Source organism: Melozone crissalis, unplaced genomic scaffold (assembly GCF_028551555.1).
Source record: "Melozone crissalis strain CALT ecotype California unplaced genomic scaffold, PUWL_Pcris_2 ptg000042l_1, whole genome shotgun sequence".
NCBI lineage: Eukaryota > Metazoa > Chordata > Aves > Passeriformes > Passerellidae > Melozone > Melozone crissalis.
In genome coordinates this window covers 4395444-4417581 of record NW_026535820.1, presented here as the reverse complement: position 1 = coordinate 4417581, position 22138 = coordinate 4395444, and the positions used below count along the sequence as shown (strand labels likewise).

The 22138-nt window shown below is 37.6% G+C and overlaps 1 protein-coding gene across 1 annotated transcript in view; it reads left to right on the top strand.

Moving 5' to 3' along the window:
- Positions 1 to 21298, top strand: part of PREX2 (phosphatidylinositol-3,4,5-trisphosphate dependent Rac exchange factor 2) — a 166250-nt gene extending 144952 nt beyond the window's left edge. The window contains exons 39-41 of the mRNA XM_054285170.1: positions 7704 to 7806; positions 18019 to 18086; positions 20910 to 21298. Of these exons, the coding sequence (XP_054141145.1) occupies positions 7704 to 7806; positions 18019 to 18086; positions 20910 to 20955 (217 nt within the window). The 3' untranslated portion in view covers positions 20956 to 21298. The remainder of the gene's footprint in view (positions 1 to 7703; positions 7807 to 18018; positions 18087 to 20909) is intronic.
- Positions 21299 to 22138: the final 840 nt, after the last annotated feature.

Genomic DNA, 22138 nt, shown 5'->3' with positions numbered 1-22138 from the left:
TGTGTTCATTTTGTTTGAAGTTGCTATCAGTCTGTACAAATGCAGGCGATGAAAGGCACTTTTAAATTTTATTGAATCATGATTCTAGCTCCTGCTTGAGGGAGAAGAGCAAGACTGCACTGCACAGACATGTCCTAGCCTCTTTCTGTGCCAAAATGAAATTAGGTGCAGCAGCTGCAGAAGTCTGTTCAGGGACCATAGGCCTTACAGGCTCAAAGGAATAATTTAAAGCATCCAAATGAAACAAATCCCAAGTTTATTTAAATTTTTGCATTTCCTGGAGGATCAAGGGAAAAATCTTCTATAATCTTGATGAAACCCAGAAAAATCAGAGTCTTATTTTCTTTTCTGAATTTTAATTTCCCCTGCAGAAATTCTCTCCTTAGTGTTGCCATCCTTCAAGCAGTGGGGTTCTGGCTGGCAGACACTTGGCTGAAGAATGAGGCAGGTTTTGCCAAGTGTTGATTATGCTGTCTCCTGTAGCTGGCAGTGATCCTGCAAGCAAGCCAAACCTGCTTCATCTTCCACATTGCAAAGCAGAGTAGCACCATAAGCTGTCCATCATGGCCAGCTGCCTTTCTGTGAATCAAATGAAACAAGGTGAAAAATAGGTACCCTGAATTTGTATTTTTGACATTCTAGCATAAGAATTCTTCCTCTTAGATTCAGAAATTTTCCTCTAAGAATTTAGTTCTGAGCTCAGTGAGTGCATGCTACAAAGAAAATCCTTTGAGTTTTGCAGCTGTATTTAGGCTATAAACTCCCCAGTAAGAAAGCTTTCAGGGATCAATGGGACTAATTTCAGGTTAGCACAGACTGAAAAACTAATCCATACCCTTCTCCAGCCATCTGGTCCAAACTGGGCTTTTAGTCCTGCTACCTTCCCATTTAGTCAAGATTCTCTTTTATTTTTTAAATAGTAGTTATGTTATGTCTGCCTCTAATTAGTATATTTTTATGATACCATACCCACTGAGGCATAAACAAACTTCTCTTTGTGTAAAATAATTATTTGGGATAATAGAGTATTATTTAGAATAGTAGAGCAGGATAATTTAGGGTTTAGGATAATAGGGTATTACATTCTGTGCTGGTTATTACCTAAAACCAACTAAATAATTTTGAAATATGTGAAAATTTGTTTTAAAATAGAATAGGCAAGACGCTTAGCACAAATAGTGCTATGCTGTTCCTACAGCAGTAATTGTTTTATTTTGCTCTATATTTGTCTTTCATAGGCAATCTGGTACATTTTTGCTTTGTCACTTCTAGTGTGTCTAATACATACGCTGGATGGATTATAGTCTTACTGTTGTCTTGCATGTTTTAAATTCTGTGACACTATTTTGTTTAAAATGCAATCTGAAAATGCAGAGAAATGCATTAAATGCAGTGAGACAGAAAAGATGGATCTAAGTCATTACTAGTATGGATTTCAAGGTATGCTTTTTTCCTATTTGGTCTTCTTTTAACATTATGGATGTTTAGTAGCAGGTTTGAAATACAGTGCTATTACTGTGCTCTGTGGAATCATCCTCTTTTTGTGCTTCAGTTCCTGCACAATTGCCTTATCTGCAGTCCAGTTCTTTGAAACCTGTGTTTTTCGTACAAAATCTACTTTACAATCAAAATAAAATGGGGCCTCTCAAACAATCTGAAATTAAAAATGTAACCAGATCTGCTTTAATTTTTGGCAGAGAGGTAAGTGAAGAGCTTGAATTATTACAAGACAAGAAGTAAATTGCAATTTTTGACCAGATTTACTTGCCTCCTTACAGAGGAAGAAGCCTTTAATGGAAAGACTTTCTGCACAGAATGAGAGATAATGGCCAAAGCTGGGCTTTCAGATGCCTTTAGATTGTGTTTATTTTTGCAAGTATGATGAAAAATGAGTAAATAAAAGGCATGGAATAGCTCAAAATTTTGGAAATGCTGTTCTCTCACCAAGCAAGGAATATTTAATAATGAAATTTCTTCCTTGCAACACTTCCAGCTGACTAGAGGTGCTAAGACCTTACAGGAAAAATGATTGTGAAAAGATGGTCCCTGCAGTTTTTTAACACTGACAGATGATATGCAGTGAAAAGAAGTGCCTTTTTTTCTTCCTAATTTTTCTTTGAAAGCCTCTCTGTTTTAAAGAGGTAGATACTTACATTTATTTATAGAAATAGACGGGATGACAATAATTTTTAAATCTACAGGAAAACAATATTAACATAACTTCCTTTGTGTTTCATACTTCATTATTAAAAATTACTAATATTGAATCAAATAACCCTGATAAAAATATGTTTTTAACCTACAAAAAAATTCAGTAACCAAGGGTAGATTTGATATATGACTAATAGATACTAACCTCCCAAGAATGATTCTCTGGCTTGATAAGTTCATGCCATCCACTTAAATAAGTCAGAAATCTATTGCTAGTTTGTGTCTGCACATATCTGGTAGAGCTGGGTTTGATTATCCTGTTGTAGAATAGTGGAGGTATGCCTGATAAGGGAGTTGGGATATCTTTATTCTGAGGTTTGCACAACTGTGTAACCACAGTGGTGCCTTTTGTGAATGAAACCCCTGCATGCTGATGCTTAATGGACAAAAGGCAGAAAATCCCTTTAACACAGGCTGCACATGGCCATTCTATGTGGTGATGGTGTGTGTTCCACAGACAGTTACTTTTTGAAGTGTTGGTTTTTATTCAGAGTGGAATTAATACATTTTATGTGCATAATAATTGCTTTCTGTATGTTAAACTGGCCTTCAGTGGACAGGTACCATCCAACACTGATTTTATAGTGGCCTTTCCACACTCAGCTTCACAGAGATTCATAAAGGGACTAAAACTAAGTCCTGAACTCCAGCAGAGTTCACTGTAATTGTGAAAAACAGTATTTTAGTTTAGTGTATGAGCATCATGCTCATTTTCTCTCCAATAGTTAATGTTTGGCGAAATTTACATCTGTTGAAAAGCAGGGCTGTTCAGCAGAGTTTCAGTTATGGGTGCAGAGAATGCAAGCTTCAGTTTTATTCGCATGGAGACACATTTCCACAGTGCGAACATCTTAAAGCTTGTGGAAAAATCTAGAATTAGGCCTGCCTATACTTTGTCCAACCATTTTTTATAGTCCTGAACAACATTTGTCTTCCTTTTTAGTTTTATCATGTCTATTTTCTTCTTCAGATTGTTCATCGGAATCAATGCGTATTACCCAGCTATCACTATTAATTATAGACAAATGGCCCAAAAAATGTTTACCCCAGATTGATTTACTTTAACACTAAGTTTTTTATTACTTTATGCACTGATTTAAATAATATTCCTTCTATACTTATTAATTTAAATGACAGCAGAAAATAAAGATTACTTGTAGTATAGTGATGTAAAAAGTGGCCAAATGTAGGACTGATTAGCTTATGATGCACGGGAAGAAAAGTAATTAAAATAATAATAATGGCATTAAATTACATGTTGAGAGAAGCTTTAGTTTTTAATTAGACTAAGCATACATGCATCCTTTTCATATTTTTTTCCTATTCACATAGAACATAATTAATTTTGACATCTCTGACTGTGGTAACTACTAAACCAATTTGTTTCACCTCATCTTTTCTACTCAGGGCATTTTTCTAAGGGATGTTTTGGTGCATTTTTGGATGTAGAATGGCTGAAAGCCTAATTGAAACCTGAGAACGAATTGGATGATTTAGATCCTTTTTACTCTGGTAACCTAAATATGCACTTTGCTGCACGGCACCTCTGTAGGTAGTGAACACAAACTCAAAATTATTTTTCCTTTTCAGTGACATTAGGCAAGCTATTGTGAAATAATCAATTTCTCGGAAAATTTCAGTCTGTATTTGTATTTTACAACTCCATTTTTCAGGATTGATGTGCATCTGTCCAGCTGATTTGCAGCCCTTTAGTGAAAATCACATCTAGTCGGAAAAAAAAGGACTATTGGTGATAGAAAATCATTTAGTCTTACATTTTTAGCCAAGTTCAGAATGGTTTGATCCAGAAGTTGTTTTAAAGTTTGTATTTAATCTTCACATCAATACTGTCATGACTGATGGGAGACTGGGGATAGCAGGCAGGAGCTGGGAGCAGCTGCAGCCCCTTCTGTTTCTTGGAAACCAAATGGATGAAATGAGGAATTCTCAGCCCTGTTGTCCTGGGAAATCCAAATGTCTCTGCCTTGCTGTTGTAATCTGTCAAGACAGGGAATTTGTCATTCTAACTGACATAAATTCTGAAATGATGAATTTGAGTCTTTTGTTTTTCTCACATTATAAAAAAGAGGTGAGAGGAAAAGAGAGGGAGTCAGAACAGATTTTGATCTGTTTACACTGTTAAATCTATGGATTTGGGCTTTATGCTTCCCATAACAGTATGTTATGAAGGTTTTTCCCCAAATATTTTCCTTGTTTGGCTTGTCTGGGCTGATTGCATCCAAATGACCAGATACTTTCAGAGGTCAGAACTGCTTCCAGATTGCTTTGTAAACTTTAATACCATCTGTTTATCAGGTCTCAAAATGCAGGAGAAAAGTGGGTTATTACTTACTGCACATATTTACTGACAGCCCTTGATATTGAACTTTGCTCAGGCCATCATAACTTTACAAGATGGAGAATAACCAGATTTCATATTGCTTAATAAAATTTTAGAAGTTATGTTGGTTTAAATTTGCATTTGCTTTATCTCTCCATGCTTGGCAGCCCTATTGCTGAGGTACTTCCAGTTATGACTTTTCCATGTTACCATCTGATGTTTTGTGTGTGCATTTTTTCTTTCACAGCAGGTGTCTAGGGGAGTTTGATTTGTGAAAAGGGATATGTACTAATTTAAAAAACTATTTGAAGAGCTGGGAGAAAGCACCAGTATGTAGATAAATGAGTCCCTTCAGCATAGTCTCGTGGAAGGTTAATATGATCAGTTTTGTTAGAAGATGCCATCTCACTGATCTGGTGTTCGACTAAGATGACACTATTTGAGTGTTACTGTTTTTTATTATTTAGAAAGTAGCGACCTTATTTCTTAATCACGGGACAAAAGCCGTAATCTATAGTTTATATTTAACTCTGCCATTCATCAGACCTTTTATGTGCCAGAGGAGAAACACAAAATCTGGTGATATTAAATTCCACCTCTAATGAAACAGTATATTCAAATGCAATCAAGTCTCTGATGCAATTTTAACAAATTTTAACATCTGTTAATGAATAAGAAGGTTTTTTAAAAGAGAAAATAGATGTATCAAACCAGCATTACTCTAGGATTTCACCTCAAACATAAAATGTTCTATTGAAGAGGTGTGATAATTATTAACATCATCACTGCTGTCATTTTGAGTGTCTTTGCTACTAATTTCATAGGACATGTTAAAAATACTATCCTTAGAATTGCTATTCTTACTTGCTGTGGAGAGGGATATTCAATTTTAGCATATGTGTTTCAGAACTGTACTGTAGTTGTTGCCTACCTCCATAACAGCCTCTAAAAGAAATCTTTATTATACTGCTTTGCTCTGTCTATGCTTTTCTCACTCTGGTTATGTCTCTATCTACACACTTGGCAGCCTTATTTCTGAATCATGGTTGGAATTGCCCAAATGTAGAGGCCTCGTAATGTCCGTGATCATCAGCCATTTCATGAGGTTTGGATAGGGAGCAGCTTGGCAGCCTTCGTTCAATCACAAAATTGCACTTAATTCTTCAATATGACCTTCATTTAGAAGGTTCCTTTGCTAGTTTTGATTCACGCATGCGGAATATAATTTTTTTATGCTTTCGGTCTTAGGGTTCCAGGAAGATGGGATTTCTGGGAAACTTGGCTCGAGAACTACTTGCTTGAGAGCTTTACTTTGAGCCCATTAATACATATTATACCTACTGAGAAACTTTTTGCCCTTTTTGTTTGGCTTAGATTATATCTGTCAAACTACATTTCAGATACTTTTGCTTTTTTCCACTGTCAGTAGAACAAAGCCTCCTTTGCAATCTGGTCTTGAAGGTTGGATGTTTAAATTTTGGTGCTGGCAAATATTATGAACATGTATTTTGTGCAATATTTCACTTTTCAAAGACAAGATGAAAACAGTGTTTAGAATTTCTAATCTAACATTTAGCTATCTTACACCTTAATCAAACACATAAAAGAAAAGATCAATACACTCTTGCCTCAAGTTAACTGAGGCCAGTGTATACAAGAAACTGGGGAATGAAAATGATCTCATTACTAAGGAAAATCACTTAGCTTATAAATTTTTTATGAAAGTCCATTAATAAAGCTACAGATCAAATTTAGTATCCTCTATGCTCACTTCTGTGAAACTTCTTGCAGTCCAGAAATTAGCTTAAGCAGTTTTTAAAATGTGTCATTTTGGGTTTGGGTTTTTTTTCAATAAGAAAATAAGAACAGACACATTTTTTTCCTCCTACATATCTTCTGCTCAGCAAGATAAGTGTTTGATTGAAACATATTTTCTGTTCTGTATGCATATTATAAACTATGCAGAACACTTTGGTCAGGATTTGAAGCACCAAACGGGTGCTCAAAATTATATATTAATAATGTGTCTTAGTTTTATTATTTGAGCTCGAAAATTACAGCTTTTGTTAGGTTCTGCTGAGGTAGAATAATGTTGTGTACAACCCATCTTTCTGGTTTAAGAGATTTGATTATTGCAGCACTTTGGTTGTGAAGAGAAAAATCGAGCGATTTACTGGTGCAGAGTAGAGCTACTCTCACCTCTTGGGTTATAGCAGCCCTCAAGCATGTTCTTTCTAAAAGCACTTGTTTCTACTCAGGTGTTTTGTCTCTATCCACGAGTTTTCTACAGCTGTGATCTTGGTTGCATGAGAAAACAACCTTTTTTTTTTTTGTCCTGATAACAATGAAAATGAGATGGAGTCTTCAAAATTACTTTCCCTAGTATTTCATGCCCGGTGTTCTGGCAGGTTGTCTGTCCTACTGCCCTGAAACTTTTCTGGTTGCTCTGATACAACAGTGACAGCCTTTCTGTTAGATGAGGAACCACAATCAATTTTTGTCCTCAAGTGGTTTTTTGAAAAAGATTGGCAAACCAGCACAAAACAGTTCATTTGAAGGAATGCAGTTTTCATCTATTTTCTTTTATGAAAGGGGTAAATGTCTCTTAATTCTGCACTGCACTGATGTGCCAAGACAATAATCAAGTTACATTAATTGTAAGAGATTGGGATCCTCGTACAAAGCCTTGGTCTGCTTTAAGAGTGGAGGGGGAGGTAGAACATGCAGAAACCACCTGAAAAGGGATTTATATAATTGCAAAACATTTTTTTTCTTGGATTGTTACTCTCCAAGTTGTGCACTTGCCAAGCTATAGTTTTTAGTGTGGGTTTTTGTATGTTGTTTTGTGTTTTGGGGGAGTTTTGTATGGTTTTGTGCTTTTTGGGGAGTTGAGTTTTGTTTTGTTTGGTTTTTTTTCCTTAAGAAAGAACAAAACGAATGCCTTTGTTTGTAAGTCAGCAAGGACACTTGTTACACTCAAAATCTTAGAAAAGTTATACTGTTCAGGCTAATACCTACATGGGTGAGGGAGATATAGGAGGCACATTTATTATGTAATCTTTTTATGTATAATTTTTTTAAGAAGAGGATTGATTTAAAAGCAGTTATTTTGAGGAGATATGAGACAGCTGACCTCTTTCCCCCATTGCAGCTGCACCCTGAGCGTCACCCTGGAGCAGGCGATCACGCTGGCCCGGAGCCATGGGCTGCCCCCTCGCTACATCATGCAGGCCACCGACGTCATGCGCAAACAGGTGAGGGGCTGGCTGTGCCACAGTGCAGGCACACAGCTGTGGTAACTGGGAGTGGGGAGTGGGTGTCCCGGTTTAGGGCAAATTTGGGAGAAAACCTCCAAAAGGGGCCCCTCCAGAAAGCAAACTCACACGGCTCCTCCCCCCAACCAGTTCAGGAAGGATTCCTCCGAGACAAGTGGAAGGAACCTGTTTATTTAACAGGCACAGCACCCCCCAGCACACAAAATGAACAATACCGGATGACAACACTCTTTCACCGCTCCTAAAAAGATGACAAATTCAGAAAGTCTCTCTTGGGGGTGGTCGCTCTGTTATCAGGCCCTCCAGTGCTGGGGGTCGCTGCTGCAGGCCACAAGGTGCAAACTCTTGGTGTTTCTCAGGTCCCAGCCCAGAGCAGGTTTGGGTTGTTCCAAAAAAAGGAAAGGAAAAACAGTCCAGGGAAAAATTCGGACTGCTTAGCTATACTAACTAATGAGCAGAAGCAAAGAGCAGGAGCAAAGCAGAAGCAAGAGTGAGAGCAAAGCCAAAAGCCAAGCAAAAAGCAAAAGCAGCACTATGTACTGCCCTGTCTGTGTGTCCTGCTAGCTGTGGGGGAGCGGTTGATAAAAAACCAAAACAAAACTTTCACTCTTCAGAGCCAGTCTTGAAGGCACAGAACATAATATCCAGCATAAACAGAATACACGAATGGGGATACAAGCATCATAATGTCACCCTAGGGCAGTGGGCTACAGCTATGGAAAGCAGGTGAACAGCACTGAAAGCAACGAGCCATGGAGTGCCCAGGTGCACTGACCAACCACCAAAGGGAACAGAGGGCACACAGATGCAATGCATGGACAATCAGGGGTGTAAAAGGTTGGGCTAAAGAAAAAGAAGGGCAGATGCTTGCAGCCTTGTGAGATAATGTAATGTTGTTCTGTGTGGGCAGACAGCTGAATATCTGATGTGATATGGTGTTACTCTGTATGGGTTGGAGCTTTCTGACATTGTATGATGATACTCTGTATATTGTGGATATCTCAACTGCAGTGTATGCTGTGACAGGGAAGACCTGCATGCTTCCAAACAACGCATGTAGTTATCAAAATGGAATGATTCGACCAAGCATTTTTTAGCCTCTATCCTAATGTTGTGCAGTGTCTATTTGAGTCATCCTAGTTTGGGTTCTTTGTTGTTTGTGTTTTGGTCTTCTGTTTTGGCTTTTTTTTTTAAATTTTCTTCCCTTATTGTTGAAGGTGGTTTTTTTACTATTTTTTAATACAGAAACAGGCTATCTTTAACCAGTTGTTTGCTTTCTCTTATGATTTTACTAAGTGATTTTTGTATAGTAACTGCCTTGGTGTCACCTTAGATCAGAATAGTCTGTTGAGTAAGACAATTTTTATCTTAATATATATGATTGATAAAAACAGCTTAAGATTATTAGCTATTGCCAGTAAAAAGTGACTCATGCACTGAATTAAGGGAAAGTGTAGAAGGGAAGGAGAGAAAGAAACCCCATTGTTTTTCATTTCCAGGCAAGATTCCTGAGGACAATGTCCTTATTACAAAACAGTGTTTTTCACTCTTTGGCCATCATAGTATTTAGGGGCAGTTGTGCATAGATAACCACCTCAACATGAACTCTTGGTGTGAAGGTATGCCAAAAATACTAGATTAAAAAGTAATATCAACTGAAAATGGGGAGTTACACTCTACTGTATTAACACAACATTTTCTAGAGTATCTCGTTATCAGAAAATACTTTGACAAGGATGTATCTTGGAAGGAATTCAAGGGAATGATACAGAGGTTGTTAGACAAAACTTATAAACTGAAGATTAAAGAGCTCAATCTGTTCAGGTGATGAAAGAAAGGTTGAGGGGGGACTTAATCACTCTGCATGCATATGGAACATATATCCCAGCCTGTGGTAGCTTTCAACCTTACAACAAATCATAAGCAAAATACGGGATGCACTCAATCTTGAAGTGAAAAAAACCGTAATCAAATATTGTAACAATTAATCACTGATAAGACAAGATTCATAATTTCTGGGTTCTAGATGGCACCTAATATATTATGTTCATTAACTTTACTACATATTTTGTGCAGCAATCACAGTTATGAAGATGATTAAAAAGCTGTACTTTGCTTCTAACTTGCTATAGAGAAAGACATGCGTATGCTAAGTGTGACCTTTGGTCTGTTAAAGCAATTTTGTGAAGAGTTTCAAACCATAGATTTGCATCAGTTGTATCTAAGTGTTGCTGCTGAGCATTAGTACATCAGAGTATTTAGTCTCATTCCTTTTTGTATTGGGCTTTCACTTATTTTGAAGCATAAATTAAGTTTCTGTGATGAATAATCATCCTCGAGGTTCTTGAATGTACATCTGCTCAGGAATTACAAGTTTAACTTGACTTGAAAAGAAGGCTACTGCTTTATATGCAGTATATATGCTTTATATACAACCTATACATGCGAGTTATATGGATGAACTTGCATGGATAGGTTTAAATGTCTGCTCCTGAAGATTTAGACCAAAGGCAGATCTGTGTATTTTGCAATCAAAAAATATGGTTGTAGGGGTTTGCATAAATCTATAGGATGTATTCTGTCAAATTGTACATTTTCAAAATGCAGATCTAGGCCATTTTTTAAAATGCTGATTCATTTTTGTATCTTCTGCATTTATGTAATGAAAATGAAAGACAAAATGAAAGAAACTGACATGGTTTTGAGCAGCTGTAGCTGTACTTGCTCAAATACAGATGTGAAAAAAGGCCTTTTGATAAGGCTGCATTCTTTGAAGTAAAACAGCAGGTGATCAATAGCTGTTAAAGATACCAATATCTCAATACCACACACAGATACTGCGAAAATGTGTGCTAGTATAGCTAGACTTTTTTCACATATCCTTTCTCTTGCAGGAAATTACTATGGCATTTAATAGAGTAATAATCTTTTGTCGTAATTTTCAATCAGTCTTGGAGTTCTGTAGTAGAAATATAACCCTCCATTAAATTCTAAATGTTTTGTAGTAATTTCAACAACACACTATGGTATTTTCTAGAAACTTGTTCGGATTTAATGTTTAAATTATCTGTAGGATTTAACTGTCAGGATCATAATGTAGGCAATAAAACTTGGAAGAAAAAGAAATAAAAAGGTTTCTTGGGGCTTAATGCAGAACATTTAGTTAAGAGCAATACATACATAAGAGCCTTTTCCACATAAAACAAACAAAAAAATTTGTTATCCCATTTACACACTAAACCTTTTGTGGAATAAAGATATTAGCCACAGGGAGGTGCAAGTCAAAGGACATCTATTCCATCTGTTACTCAGCAGCATTAACTCCTGTCAGTATCAGCTTTCCACAAGAGGAAATTATCTCTACTTGAAGCTGATGTGTTTTCCAACTTGGTGCACCAGAGACACCTGATTGAATGGATAACCTCAGGAATGATTTTATTTTTATTTGAATGAGGTCAAGATCATGTTGAACAAGACTAATAATAGGTCCAGCTGTACTGTTGGAACAATGTTCAAAGTAATTGTCTTGTCAGTTATAATAAGACAGCAAGCACCTGGTCTGTGAGAACTAAAGGAAAGAGACAAACTTGTGAGAGTGGATATGAACGTGGGTCTGTGGAATGGCTTTACTTAAGCAGTTTTGATTTATTTATGAAATAGAGAAAAAAATATCAAAACATCCCAACTATCTTTTGGTAAAATTTTAAACTTACGTATATACTCATGTAAACAACTGCACACACAAAATACTATGTAAAGCATCCTGACAGCAGTGTGAATTCAGGATGCAGCAGAGTGGAGAGAACAGAAGCCTAGGAAAGGAGCTACGGGAAGGTAGAGAGCTCTGAGGAAAAAAAATAACTAAAAGACTGATGAACAGAAAAGGCCAGAAGAGAATTTATATTGTCTTTTAAGTGACTAATCATATTTTCATTCCTTTTTTAAAGTATAATAACAACACTATATTTTGAGCCCACCAGGGGAGGGACTATGTTAGACCTGTTGTTTGCAAATAGAGATGGGCTGGTGGGAGATGTGGTGGTTGGAGGCTGCTTGGGGCATAGTGATCATGAAATTATAGAGTTCTCAATATATGGTGAAATCAGGAGGAGCATCAATGAGACTTTTACACTGGACTTCTGGAGGGCAGACTTTGGCCTATTTTGGAGACTTATTTAGAGAGTTTCTTGGGAAGCAGCCCTTAAAAACAAAGAGTCTAGGAATGGTGGGCACGCTCCAAAACAGAGATCTTGAGGGCACAGGAACACACCGTCCCTGTGTGCCAAAAGATAAGTCGATGAGGCAAATGTCCAGCATGGATGGGCAATGAGGTTTTGAAGGAACTCAGGGATAAAAAGAGGAAGTATCATTCTGGAAGGGGGGTCAGGTCTCTCAGGAAGTATTTAAGGGGGTTGCTAGGGCATGTAGAAAAAAAAATTAGAGAGACCAAAGCTCAGTTCAAACTTAACTTGGTAACTTTAGTAAAGAATAATGAAAAGTACTTTTCATTATATTATTAGCAAATATATTAATGGCAAAAGGAAGGGCAAGACCAATCCTTGTTCTCTACTGGATGCAGGAGCGAACTCAGTAACTGCAGATGAGAAGGCAAAAGTTCTTAACACCTTCTTTGCTTCAGTCTTTAGTGGGAAGATGGTTTGTCCTGAGGACAGCTGTCCTCCTGGGTTGGTAGATGGTGCCAGGGAGCAGAATGGTTCCCCTGTTATCCAGGAGGAGGCAGTCAGAGAACTGCTGAGCCACTAAGATGCTCACAAATCTATGGGACCATATGGGATCCATCCCAGGGTGATGAGGAGCTGGCAGATGAGCCTGCAAAGCCACTCTCCATCATTTACTGACAGTTCAGGCTCACTGGCGAGGTTCCAGATGACTGGAAGCTGGCCAGTGTGATGCCAAGTCACAACAAGGGTGGGAAGGACGATCCTGGTAATTATGGACCAGTCAGCCTGACCTCAGTACCCGGTAAGGTGATGGAACAGTTTATACTGAATGTCATCACACAGAACTTACAGGATGGCCAGGGTGTCAGACCCAGCCAGCAGGGGTTTAGGAGGGGTAGGTCGTGTTTGACCAACCTGGTCTCCTTTTATGGCCAGCTGACGTGCCTGGTGGATGCAGAAAAGATTGTAGATGTTGTCTGTTGGGACCTCAGAAAGGCCTTTGCCACTGTCTCCCACAGGACACTGCTGGAAAAGCTGGCAGCCCATGCCTTGGACAGGAGCACTCTGTGCTGGGTTAGGAACTGGCTGGATGGCCAGGCCCAGAGGGTGGTGGTGAATGGTGCTGCATCCAGCTGGTGGCCTGTCACCAGGGGTGTCCCTCAGGGATCTGTGCTGGGACCAGCTCTGTTCAATATTTTTATTGAAAACATGGATGAGGATGTTGAGTCTTTCGTTGGTAAATTTGCAGACAACACTAAGCTGGGAGTGTGTGTCAATCTGTTGGAAGGTAGGAGGGCTCTGCAGAGAGACTTAGAATGTTTGGACGGATGGACAGAGTCCAATAAGATGGTGTTTAATAAGTCCAACTTCTGAGTCCTGCACTTTGGCCACAATAAACCTCTGCAATGCTATAGGCTGGGGACAGTGTGGCTGGACAGTGCCCAGGCAAAAAGGGACCTGGGGGTGCTGGTCAAGAGCTGACTGAGCATGAGCCAGCAGTGTGCCCTGGGGGCCAAGAAGGCCAAGGGCAGCCTGGCCTGCATCAGGAACAGCCTGGCCAGCAGGAGCAGGGAGGTCATTCTGCCCCTGTACTGGGCACTGGTGAGGCCACACCTTGAGTGCTCTGTCCAGCTCTCAGTCCCTCAGTTTGGGAAGGAGTTTGAGAGGCTTGAGCACATCCAGAGGAGGCAACGAGGCTGGTGAGGGGCTGGGAACACAAACCCTGTGAGGAACAACTGAGGGAGCTGGGGGTGTTCAGCCTGGAGAAAAGGAGACTCGGGGGTGACCTTATCTCTCTACAACTCCCTGAAAGGTGGCTGTAGCCAGGTGGGGGTTGGTCTCTTTCTCCAGGCAGCAACTGACAGAAGCAGAGGACACAGTCTTAGTCTGGGCCAAGGAAAATACACGTTGGATATTAGGAAAAAGTTTTTTGTGGAAAGAGTGATAAAGTACTGAATGGCCTACCCGGGGAGGTGATGGGGTCACCATCCCTGGATGTGTTTAAAAAAAGATTGGATATGGCACTTGGTGCCATGGTTTGGTTGAGGTGTTGGGGCAGGGGTTGGACTCAATGATCTTGAAGGTCTCTTCCAGTCTAGCAATTCTGTGATTCTGTGAATAATTATTGTAAGTATTGTACTGATTTAGAGCTTTTTGATTGTTTTCTCTATGTGACTGGTTTTTGCGACCCTTAAATTAGTGTGTAGCTTGAAAATAAGCCTATAATTTTTAAACATGGAAATGAGAATACTAGTCCATATAGGAGAGTCCAGATTGATATCTCAGAACTGCCATCATATTTCACCAGTGCTCTGGCAGTACTGGTATGCAGAGGGTAGCAGTCTAGAGTCATGTAACACAGCTCTCCCTTATGCCCATGTGAGACAGTGTCAATTAAGAATAGAATTGGAGAAGTATAAATTAGCAGTATATTGAAATAGAAATGGTATAATGATGCTCAGTGGTTACAAAAAGAGGTCATGTAACAAGTTGCTAGTAATTCTTGGGGGCTTTTCCTCAAAAGAAATAAGAATTTGGTGGTTTTAAGGTAAGGTCTAATTTGTGTCCTAACTAAACAATAAATTACATGGCTATGTAAAGCTAGACTCCTTTGTAAATCAATACATTTGATTTATTATGTGAGCAAGATGCTAAAATTAGTTTGTCTAGTGAGTGATGCAAGTAAAAATAGGCTGGTTTTGTTCTCAGAGGTAGTCACAGCACTGACGTCCAGGATCAGCGTGTGATTAATTTAGATTGTTTTTGCAAATATATGAATATTCTGGCTCTCAGTGCTGTTAATTATGTGCCAGTCTCAGCATGGTGGGGTTTCTTATGATAAAATTTTAGAAAAAATTTATTATTCTTTATTATGATAAAATTTTAGAAAATGGCACTGAGAAAAGGCTACTGGAGATGCAGAAGGTCTGGAGTCAACATGTCTAACTGTAACCAACATCTATACCTATGTCATTCCTGACAGATGTTTGTTGTATCTGTTCTTAAGCCACCAGCAGTAGGGACTCCTGCACGCTGTTTCTCATGTGGTCTGTTCCAGAGTTTTTTTAACCTTTTCATTACAACGCTTTACTTCGTGCCTCATTTAAGTGGCTTTTTTCTTCTGTTTTTCCCCCTTCAATTCCCATTTTCTGTCCAGTATACCATAAACTTAGCAACGAGATTTTCTTCCCTATTTAGCAGTAGACTTTTAGCATTTTTATTGTTCCCAGAAATGGGGCATCTAGCATACTCTGGCCAACCTGCTACCACCCTCATCATAAAATATTTCTTTCTTATATCTATTCTGAATATACCTTTGTTTAGTTTAAAATCATTACTTGTTGTCCTATTGCTACAGCTTCTGCTAAAAAAGTCTATTCCAAATTTGATTATCATGTCCCTGGTAAGCTATCACTTGTATAGATAGAAGAAATCAATTCATCTGATCTATTGTTTTTCAGTTGAATTTTCTTACTGAACTCTTTTCAATTCTTTTATTAAAGATGAGCAGTAACTCTGAAGAGTTAGATTTATTATAATAATCTTGCAGGACTTTGTGATTGAGCAATAAAATAGATGAAAATCAGCATAGATTACTCTTAAGTGAAGGGCACTAGGGAAAAAACAAACCCTAAGTTCACATTCAAAATAATTGACTGTGAGTTTGCCATTCCATTTCATGTTGAAGACCTGAGGATATGAGGAGAAAACATCAGCTCAATTTGCAGCAGTTATCAGTAAAGCAGAAGCTATAATGGTTTAGGAGGGATAGAGGACAAAGTAGAAATCATGCTGTCATGACCCTGCATTTGGAACTATCTAATGTTCTTATCCCTTCCATAAGGATATAGCATAATGGAAAAGATTCAGAGAAAGTCGGGAGAATATTGGCTAATGGTTGGGAAAGGTTTACAGACAGAACAGACAGAAAGACAAAATAATGTAGGACTGTTCAGCTTCATGAAGAGGGATAACAGACTTCTAAAGAACATGTGCCACAAGTATGGACTGACCATTGTCCTCTCCAGTGCAGAGCTAAACACATCAAATGAAACTGTCAGGTTTAAACCAAATTAAAAGAATGGAAAGCTGGAAGGGGACTTTTTACAAGGGCATGTAGTGAAAGAGAAGGGGTAATAGCTTCAAAGTGACAGTGGGCTTAGATTGAGTCTATTTTAGAATAAATTTTTAATTTAGGTATATTAAAAAGTCTTTACTGTGAGGGTGGTGAGGTACTGGAACATGTTACACAGAGAAACCATAGATGACTCATCCCTGGAAATATCTGGGGACTTTGCCCATGGTGGGAGGTTGAGACTAGATGACCACTTAAAATTTTAGCAACCCAACCATCTCTCATTCTTGATATAGCAAGTTAAGACTGTACCAAAGATGTGGATCTTTCACAAGGCTAGTGATGTGTATTTATTACTGAGTACAAGATGAGATGGGAAAGAAGAGAAGAGAATCACTAAAGTTAATTAAACACATACTTTCTGATGAAGAGAGGAAGTATTGAATGACTAATGACTGAATTCTGGAGGAGTTTCTGGGGAAAGACATGTTTGTCATGGTCTATAGTTATGTGCCTTTGCAATTGTTGGAGACAATCTTACTGAGATGGAAGCATATAAAGTAAAATAATTTCATATTGTGCCTTAATTTTTATATGTATTCTAGTTATTTTTTCTATCTTTATCACTCTTTCTTTGCCTTAAATAAATGTAAGGACACAGTATGCTCTTGTGGCACATGTTGATTTACAGACAGTCTGAGAGCCTATCTGTGTGTAAGCAGCTAGCCTTTTTCATATACTGTTTCAGCCTATGGCAGTAAATCAATACCATGTCAATTACCTATGTACCTGATTTCAGTCAAATGAAAGGTCTAATTTTACTCTATGATTGGAATCAAGTATTATAACTATTTTACATCATGTGCACCTGGCACTGCAGCTCTGTTAGAAATATAAGTTATCTTTGATACTTCACATCAATTAAAGATTACACAGTAAGAATTCTGAGGTTATACATTTTTATTCTCTATTATTTTGTCCTGAATTTACATAGTACAGGAGAAATAAATGGAGAGTCAGTATATTTTTTATTGGTAGAACAAGTAGTTTCCATCTCCCTTAAAATTATATAAAACATTGTAAGCCTAGCAGATATTTCCTTATTGTGACTACTTTACAGCAACAAAACTGAAATTTAAGAGCTAGACTTCATCATTCAAAAATAAATTTTACTAAGTTCTTTGATATATGTAAGCTGATATGTTTGCAAAAGAGGGTGTTTTTCACACAATGGTTCATGGTATATAAATATTGTGCATGTTTTATCCATTTCCTCCTTACTAGATGAGTCAGTGAGACAACAGCGTTTTCATTATTGTTTTTGAAAGGATCAATTGAGATAGAGAGAGACCAACTTTTCCTTTTGTCCCTGCTTTAAGTGGGGATTTTAGACTAATCAATCTCAAGAGGTTCCTGCCCATTTCTTCGGGGTTTGTTTTTGAGATTCTCTGATTATAAAGGAAGATCAGGACCTGCATTTTTCTAATCCTTATTTAGTGTCTGAGTTTACGCCATTCTTTGTTAGTTTCATTGAGCATTTTCATAGAAAAGAATCTGTATTATTTGTTTGTTCCAAAGTTCATAGGAAATAAGTGACCTGTCAGAAAAGACTTCTACACGGAATAGTGACAAAATCAAACAAATTGAAACAAGATGTGTTTGTATTGTTTTAAACCTTAAATGTTATTTTTTCTAATGATTCTCTTTTAAATTAGTAAGATCTATATATGTGCGTTTATTTGGTGACAAGTGGCAAGATTTTTGTTTCTTTATTGCTTTAATTTCTTCCTCACCTTAGAGATACTAGTTGTTTTGGGAGATGAAACATATGTGTTAATTAATTATAATCAATAGTTATGTTCATCTACAAAGCTCAGAAAATTTCCTAATTTATTGTGTGATAAATGAAGTAAAATTGTTGTTCTTCTTCCACAGGGTGCGAGAGTACAAAATACAGCCAAGAATTTAGGAGTGAGGGATCGAACGCCACAGTCTGTGCCAAGGTAACTGATTCTTTGTGTCCTAGACCATGGTTTTGTCTATTTTGTACCAAATTCAGTCCTAGCTGCTCAAAAGCTAACAGTAAACATTGGCTCTTAATGTTCATAAAATCAGTTGCACTATTAGCCGTACAATTTTGCTTCAGGTGATTAGTTGCAGAAGTCCAGGCTATGTAGCACTTCAAAATGTGCCCATTTTTGAAAAATGAATCTTAGTTCATGTTAATTATGAAAACACTGGAGTCAGTCCTTCATCACTTCTAATATTTAGTGGGTTTGGGTAAATACTCTTAACTAGATCCATAACTCCATTTTAATGAAATACTGTACTGCAGTATCTCAGCAAAATCATGTTCTAGTTGCCTTTGGGGATGATGTAGTCTTTCTTTGTCTCTTTCTGAAACATGCATTACAATGAAAAATGGGTTATTCTATATTTATCCAACTTTTTTAATGTTGTGATGGATTGCAGGTGCTAAAAATGTTTCTTTAAAAGCACAATACTTATAAAAGCACAATACTTGTAAATAGTAATAACCAAAAAATTCTTAATTTGATCTTAAAATGGTTCGAGTAATCCAGAACTAATTTAAACTGGGTTTTACTGATTTAAACATAATGTTTTTGTTGAAAAATGAGAACACATTGGATGAGCTAAACATATATGTAAAATACAAAACTGATCCACTGTGGTGTTTAAATTTCAGTAAGGAAATAGGGAACTAGTAAAACCTGATAGAGATGACTGTGTGAATTTGATTAGCTTGGAGGCAGTGCAGGACCAAAGATCCCTGATCAGCTGTCTTGCCTTGTGGGAATCCATGGCAATAAAGTAGCATTTTGTTACATTAAAAGCAATTAAAGCATTAGTGGGTGAAGACTTTTCATATTTTGAACAGTATGATTTGGGACTTAAATGAACTCCTTAATGATATAATTATGGAGACAGCCAAAGAATCATTACAACCCAAACTTTTCCCATCCCAACATGAGAGAATGTTTATCTAGATTCAGAGTTTTTGTGATAAAGGAAAAATCTAAGTTGTCAAAAATGGAAACTTAGCAATAAGATTTTTTAGCATTGCATCTGTGGAAAAAAGACTGTCTCTTTGCAGCTGAAACTCCCACAGTGTAGCACTGAAATGCTGAAGAATGATGAGGACATAGAATAGACACAAGTACCTGGCATGCTTGCCAGTGAGCAGCAATAGCAAAGTCACAGGAATATCCCAGACCTCCATGTCAGGGCATTAGATGCACAAGTCAGAATTGTCATCAGCAGGATGCTTTTGATGTATAGCTAAACAATACTATGGCTTCTTAGTTCTCTGCTTTGAAAACAATTTTATATTTGGTTTCAATTAACATCACTTGACAGGGTTCTCTTGTTGTCTGCAACTGCCATTGTTTCTGTTTTCTCAGTTGATGTTTGTACCATCTCAAATAGTTGCTCCATATATATTGACCCAGAACAGGCTGTTTCTGCCCTTTGGCAACTTCAGATCCTGAGAGATTTATGCAGTGTTATCATAGTTTACTTCACAGTTCCTTTATATCACATACTCTGAAGAGAATCTTAGTGATTACTGCTATAACCTGAAGAATACACAGACCTTAGTACTTCGGCCTGAAGTTTTCTGCACTTTGCTCCATAGGAATTAAATATTGTTAAAACATCATCAAGTATTAACCCCACTGCAATTATTCTAGATGAGATTCTGACTGTGATTTTATCTGTCTTCTGCCAGCTTTGAACATTACTGCTTTATTATGCCAGCAGAATCAAATAATTCAACCCCTGTTTATTCTTCTCTGCACCCTTGTCTGTATAAAGATCAGACCTTATCCTCTCATCAGTATAAAAATATGAGATATGTGTATTGCCTTATATATGGCTCCCAACAGATGTTTTGGTGTCTGCACAATGTGACCTGAAATGATTTATGTTTCTGAGTCTACCATATGACTATGTGAAGAGCCCAATGATCTTCAGAACACATTATGGTGGAGATTTCTCTTTGTTTTTCCTCCAATGATACATTTTCCCAGAGGAATATGTGTAATCTCCAAATGAGATCATGTCTATGGCTGGTTCTAATTGCTGTGGTTCCAGAGGAGATACTGTATGCTGGACAGGAGTACAGAGCAAGGGGTGTGAGGTCAGAATGATTGCCTTTTATTTTCAGTATTTCTGTTATTAGGGTAAAGTTTCAAACACCTGTTAAAAACCAAGTCCTTTCAAAAGGGGTTAATAGAAGTCCAAAAACCTTTATAAAATCAGTGGCTATTTCAATCTGTACTGGGGTAATATTTTGAACCAAATCTTACTGCTGTTGAATTCATCCACGAAGAACCAGAGGGAGAGAGAATTTAAAATCTGCATTTTAGTGTCCCGTGTCTGACACCTGTCTCAGGTGCTTCAAACAGCACCAGTTCTTCAGGGAAATATTTTTAGAGAGCTTTGACTGGGCCAAGGCAAAACAGAATTGGAGGCAATTACATTCACCAAGAAGCTTTTTCAATTGGGAAATCCAGGGCAACACCTGCTAATAGGATTAATTAAGCCATCTTTAGTGCAGAAATATGAAAATTTTCTGCATTAAAATGTGTTTATAAGACTGCTTATAGATATGTGTTTTAATGATTCCACTTTCAATGTAAACAAAGATTTTATTAGTTTTACCTTGATAGTATTAGACTAAATTCATACCTTTTGTTTTGCAGTGCAGAAAGATGTAGCTTTAGTTGGTGTTCCTTAAATCTACTCATTTTAATAATGACCAAGTTCTCAGAATAATAATTGCTTTGTTTGTTTGTCATTATCAGATTATACAAGCTGTGCCAACCACCACCACCTGTTGGAGAAGAATGAGATCTGCTCCAGAAAACAACTTAGTAATGGCCTTTAGGATACTGGGATTATATGACAAAAATCTAACTGCACTATAGCATAATGTCCCTGCAGCTTTGCTAAATAAGAAAAAAAAAATCTTTTACTCAGGACAAAGGAAGAAATACCCTAAGTGTTACCTACTGGTATTGAAAGATGTCTTCCCAAAAGCATTTCAGAAATCTGTGCACTCCAGCCTTACACTCATAGGACAGTAGTCTTCCTTGGGAATTTAACACTGGAATCAGATTAATTTGATGTGTCTTGTTCAGCCACATGATAGATATAGCCAGCAGCTTGAAAAAACAGTCTTGGTCAGAGGGAATGTCTTTGCACTGAGAAAGCTTTTCTCCTGTCACCATCATAATTTCTTGGAATGTTAACTTTACTGTTTCAAGAATGTAATTGAGGTTTAGAGATGGAATGCTCATTTCAGAATTGCGTTTAATGGCTGCAGGCAGCTGCTGTGGGTGTGTGCTTGTACTCAGTGAACTCAGCCAGGTCTGAAGCAGTGCTTGTCACACACACTGCTTGGAAGGAGGGCCTACATGGCATTAGGAGTGCCTGATGGTGTGGCATATAAGCTAAAGTTCTGCCCTTTTGCAGCTGCCGTTATAATGAAGGAGAAGGATGAGTCTGATCTTCATCCATTGTTAGGCTGAGCTTCAGACTCTATAATAGATGTTTTACATTATTACATCTCTGCACTTCAGAGTTTTCCAGAGTTGTGTATTTTCTTCTAGAGTACTGGACTAACAAATCTACATAAGGCAGAGAGGAGTCAGTGTTGTTAAACTGGAAAGGACTGGTTCAAGTTCAAGCATAGCTTGGGGTTTTGATGTTTTATGCTACCATTTTCCACATTTTGTCAGAATTGTTTTGTATAGCATCTCACTTCTTGGAGTGGTAATTGTTATAGATTTATTTTGAATTGTACTAACTATTTAGAGCGCCCAGGGAGAATTTATCTGCATTTGGCTGTTCTTTTGGCCAAAGAATTTTCATTTTCAAATGCCCCCAAATGAGATTTTATATATGAGCACATTAAAAAAAAAATTGTATTCTGAAATAGTTCTACTTGTAGCAGTAGCTATGTAATCCATTAGAGAAAGACACATACTGTCTGAATAAATTTTATTTTTTGTACAACAGCGGCCTGTAGTTA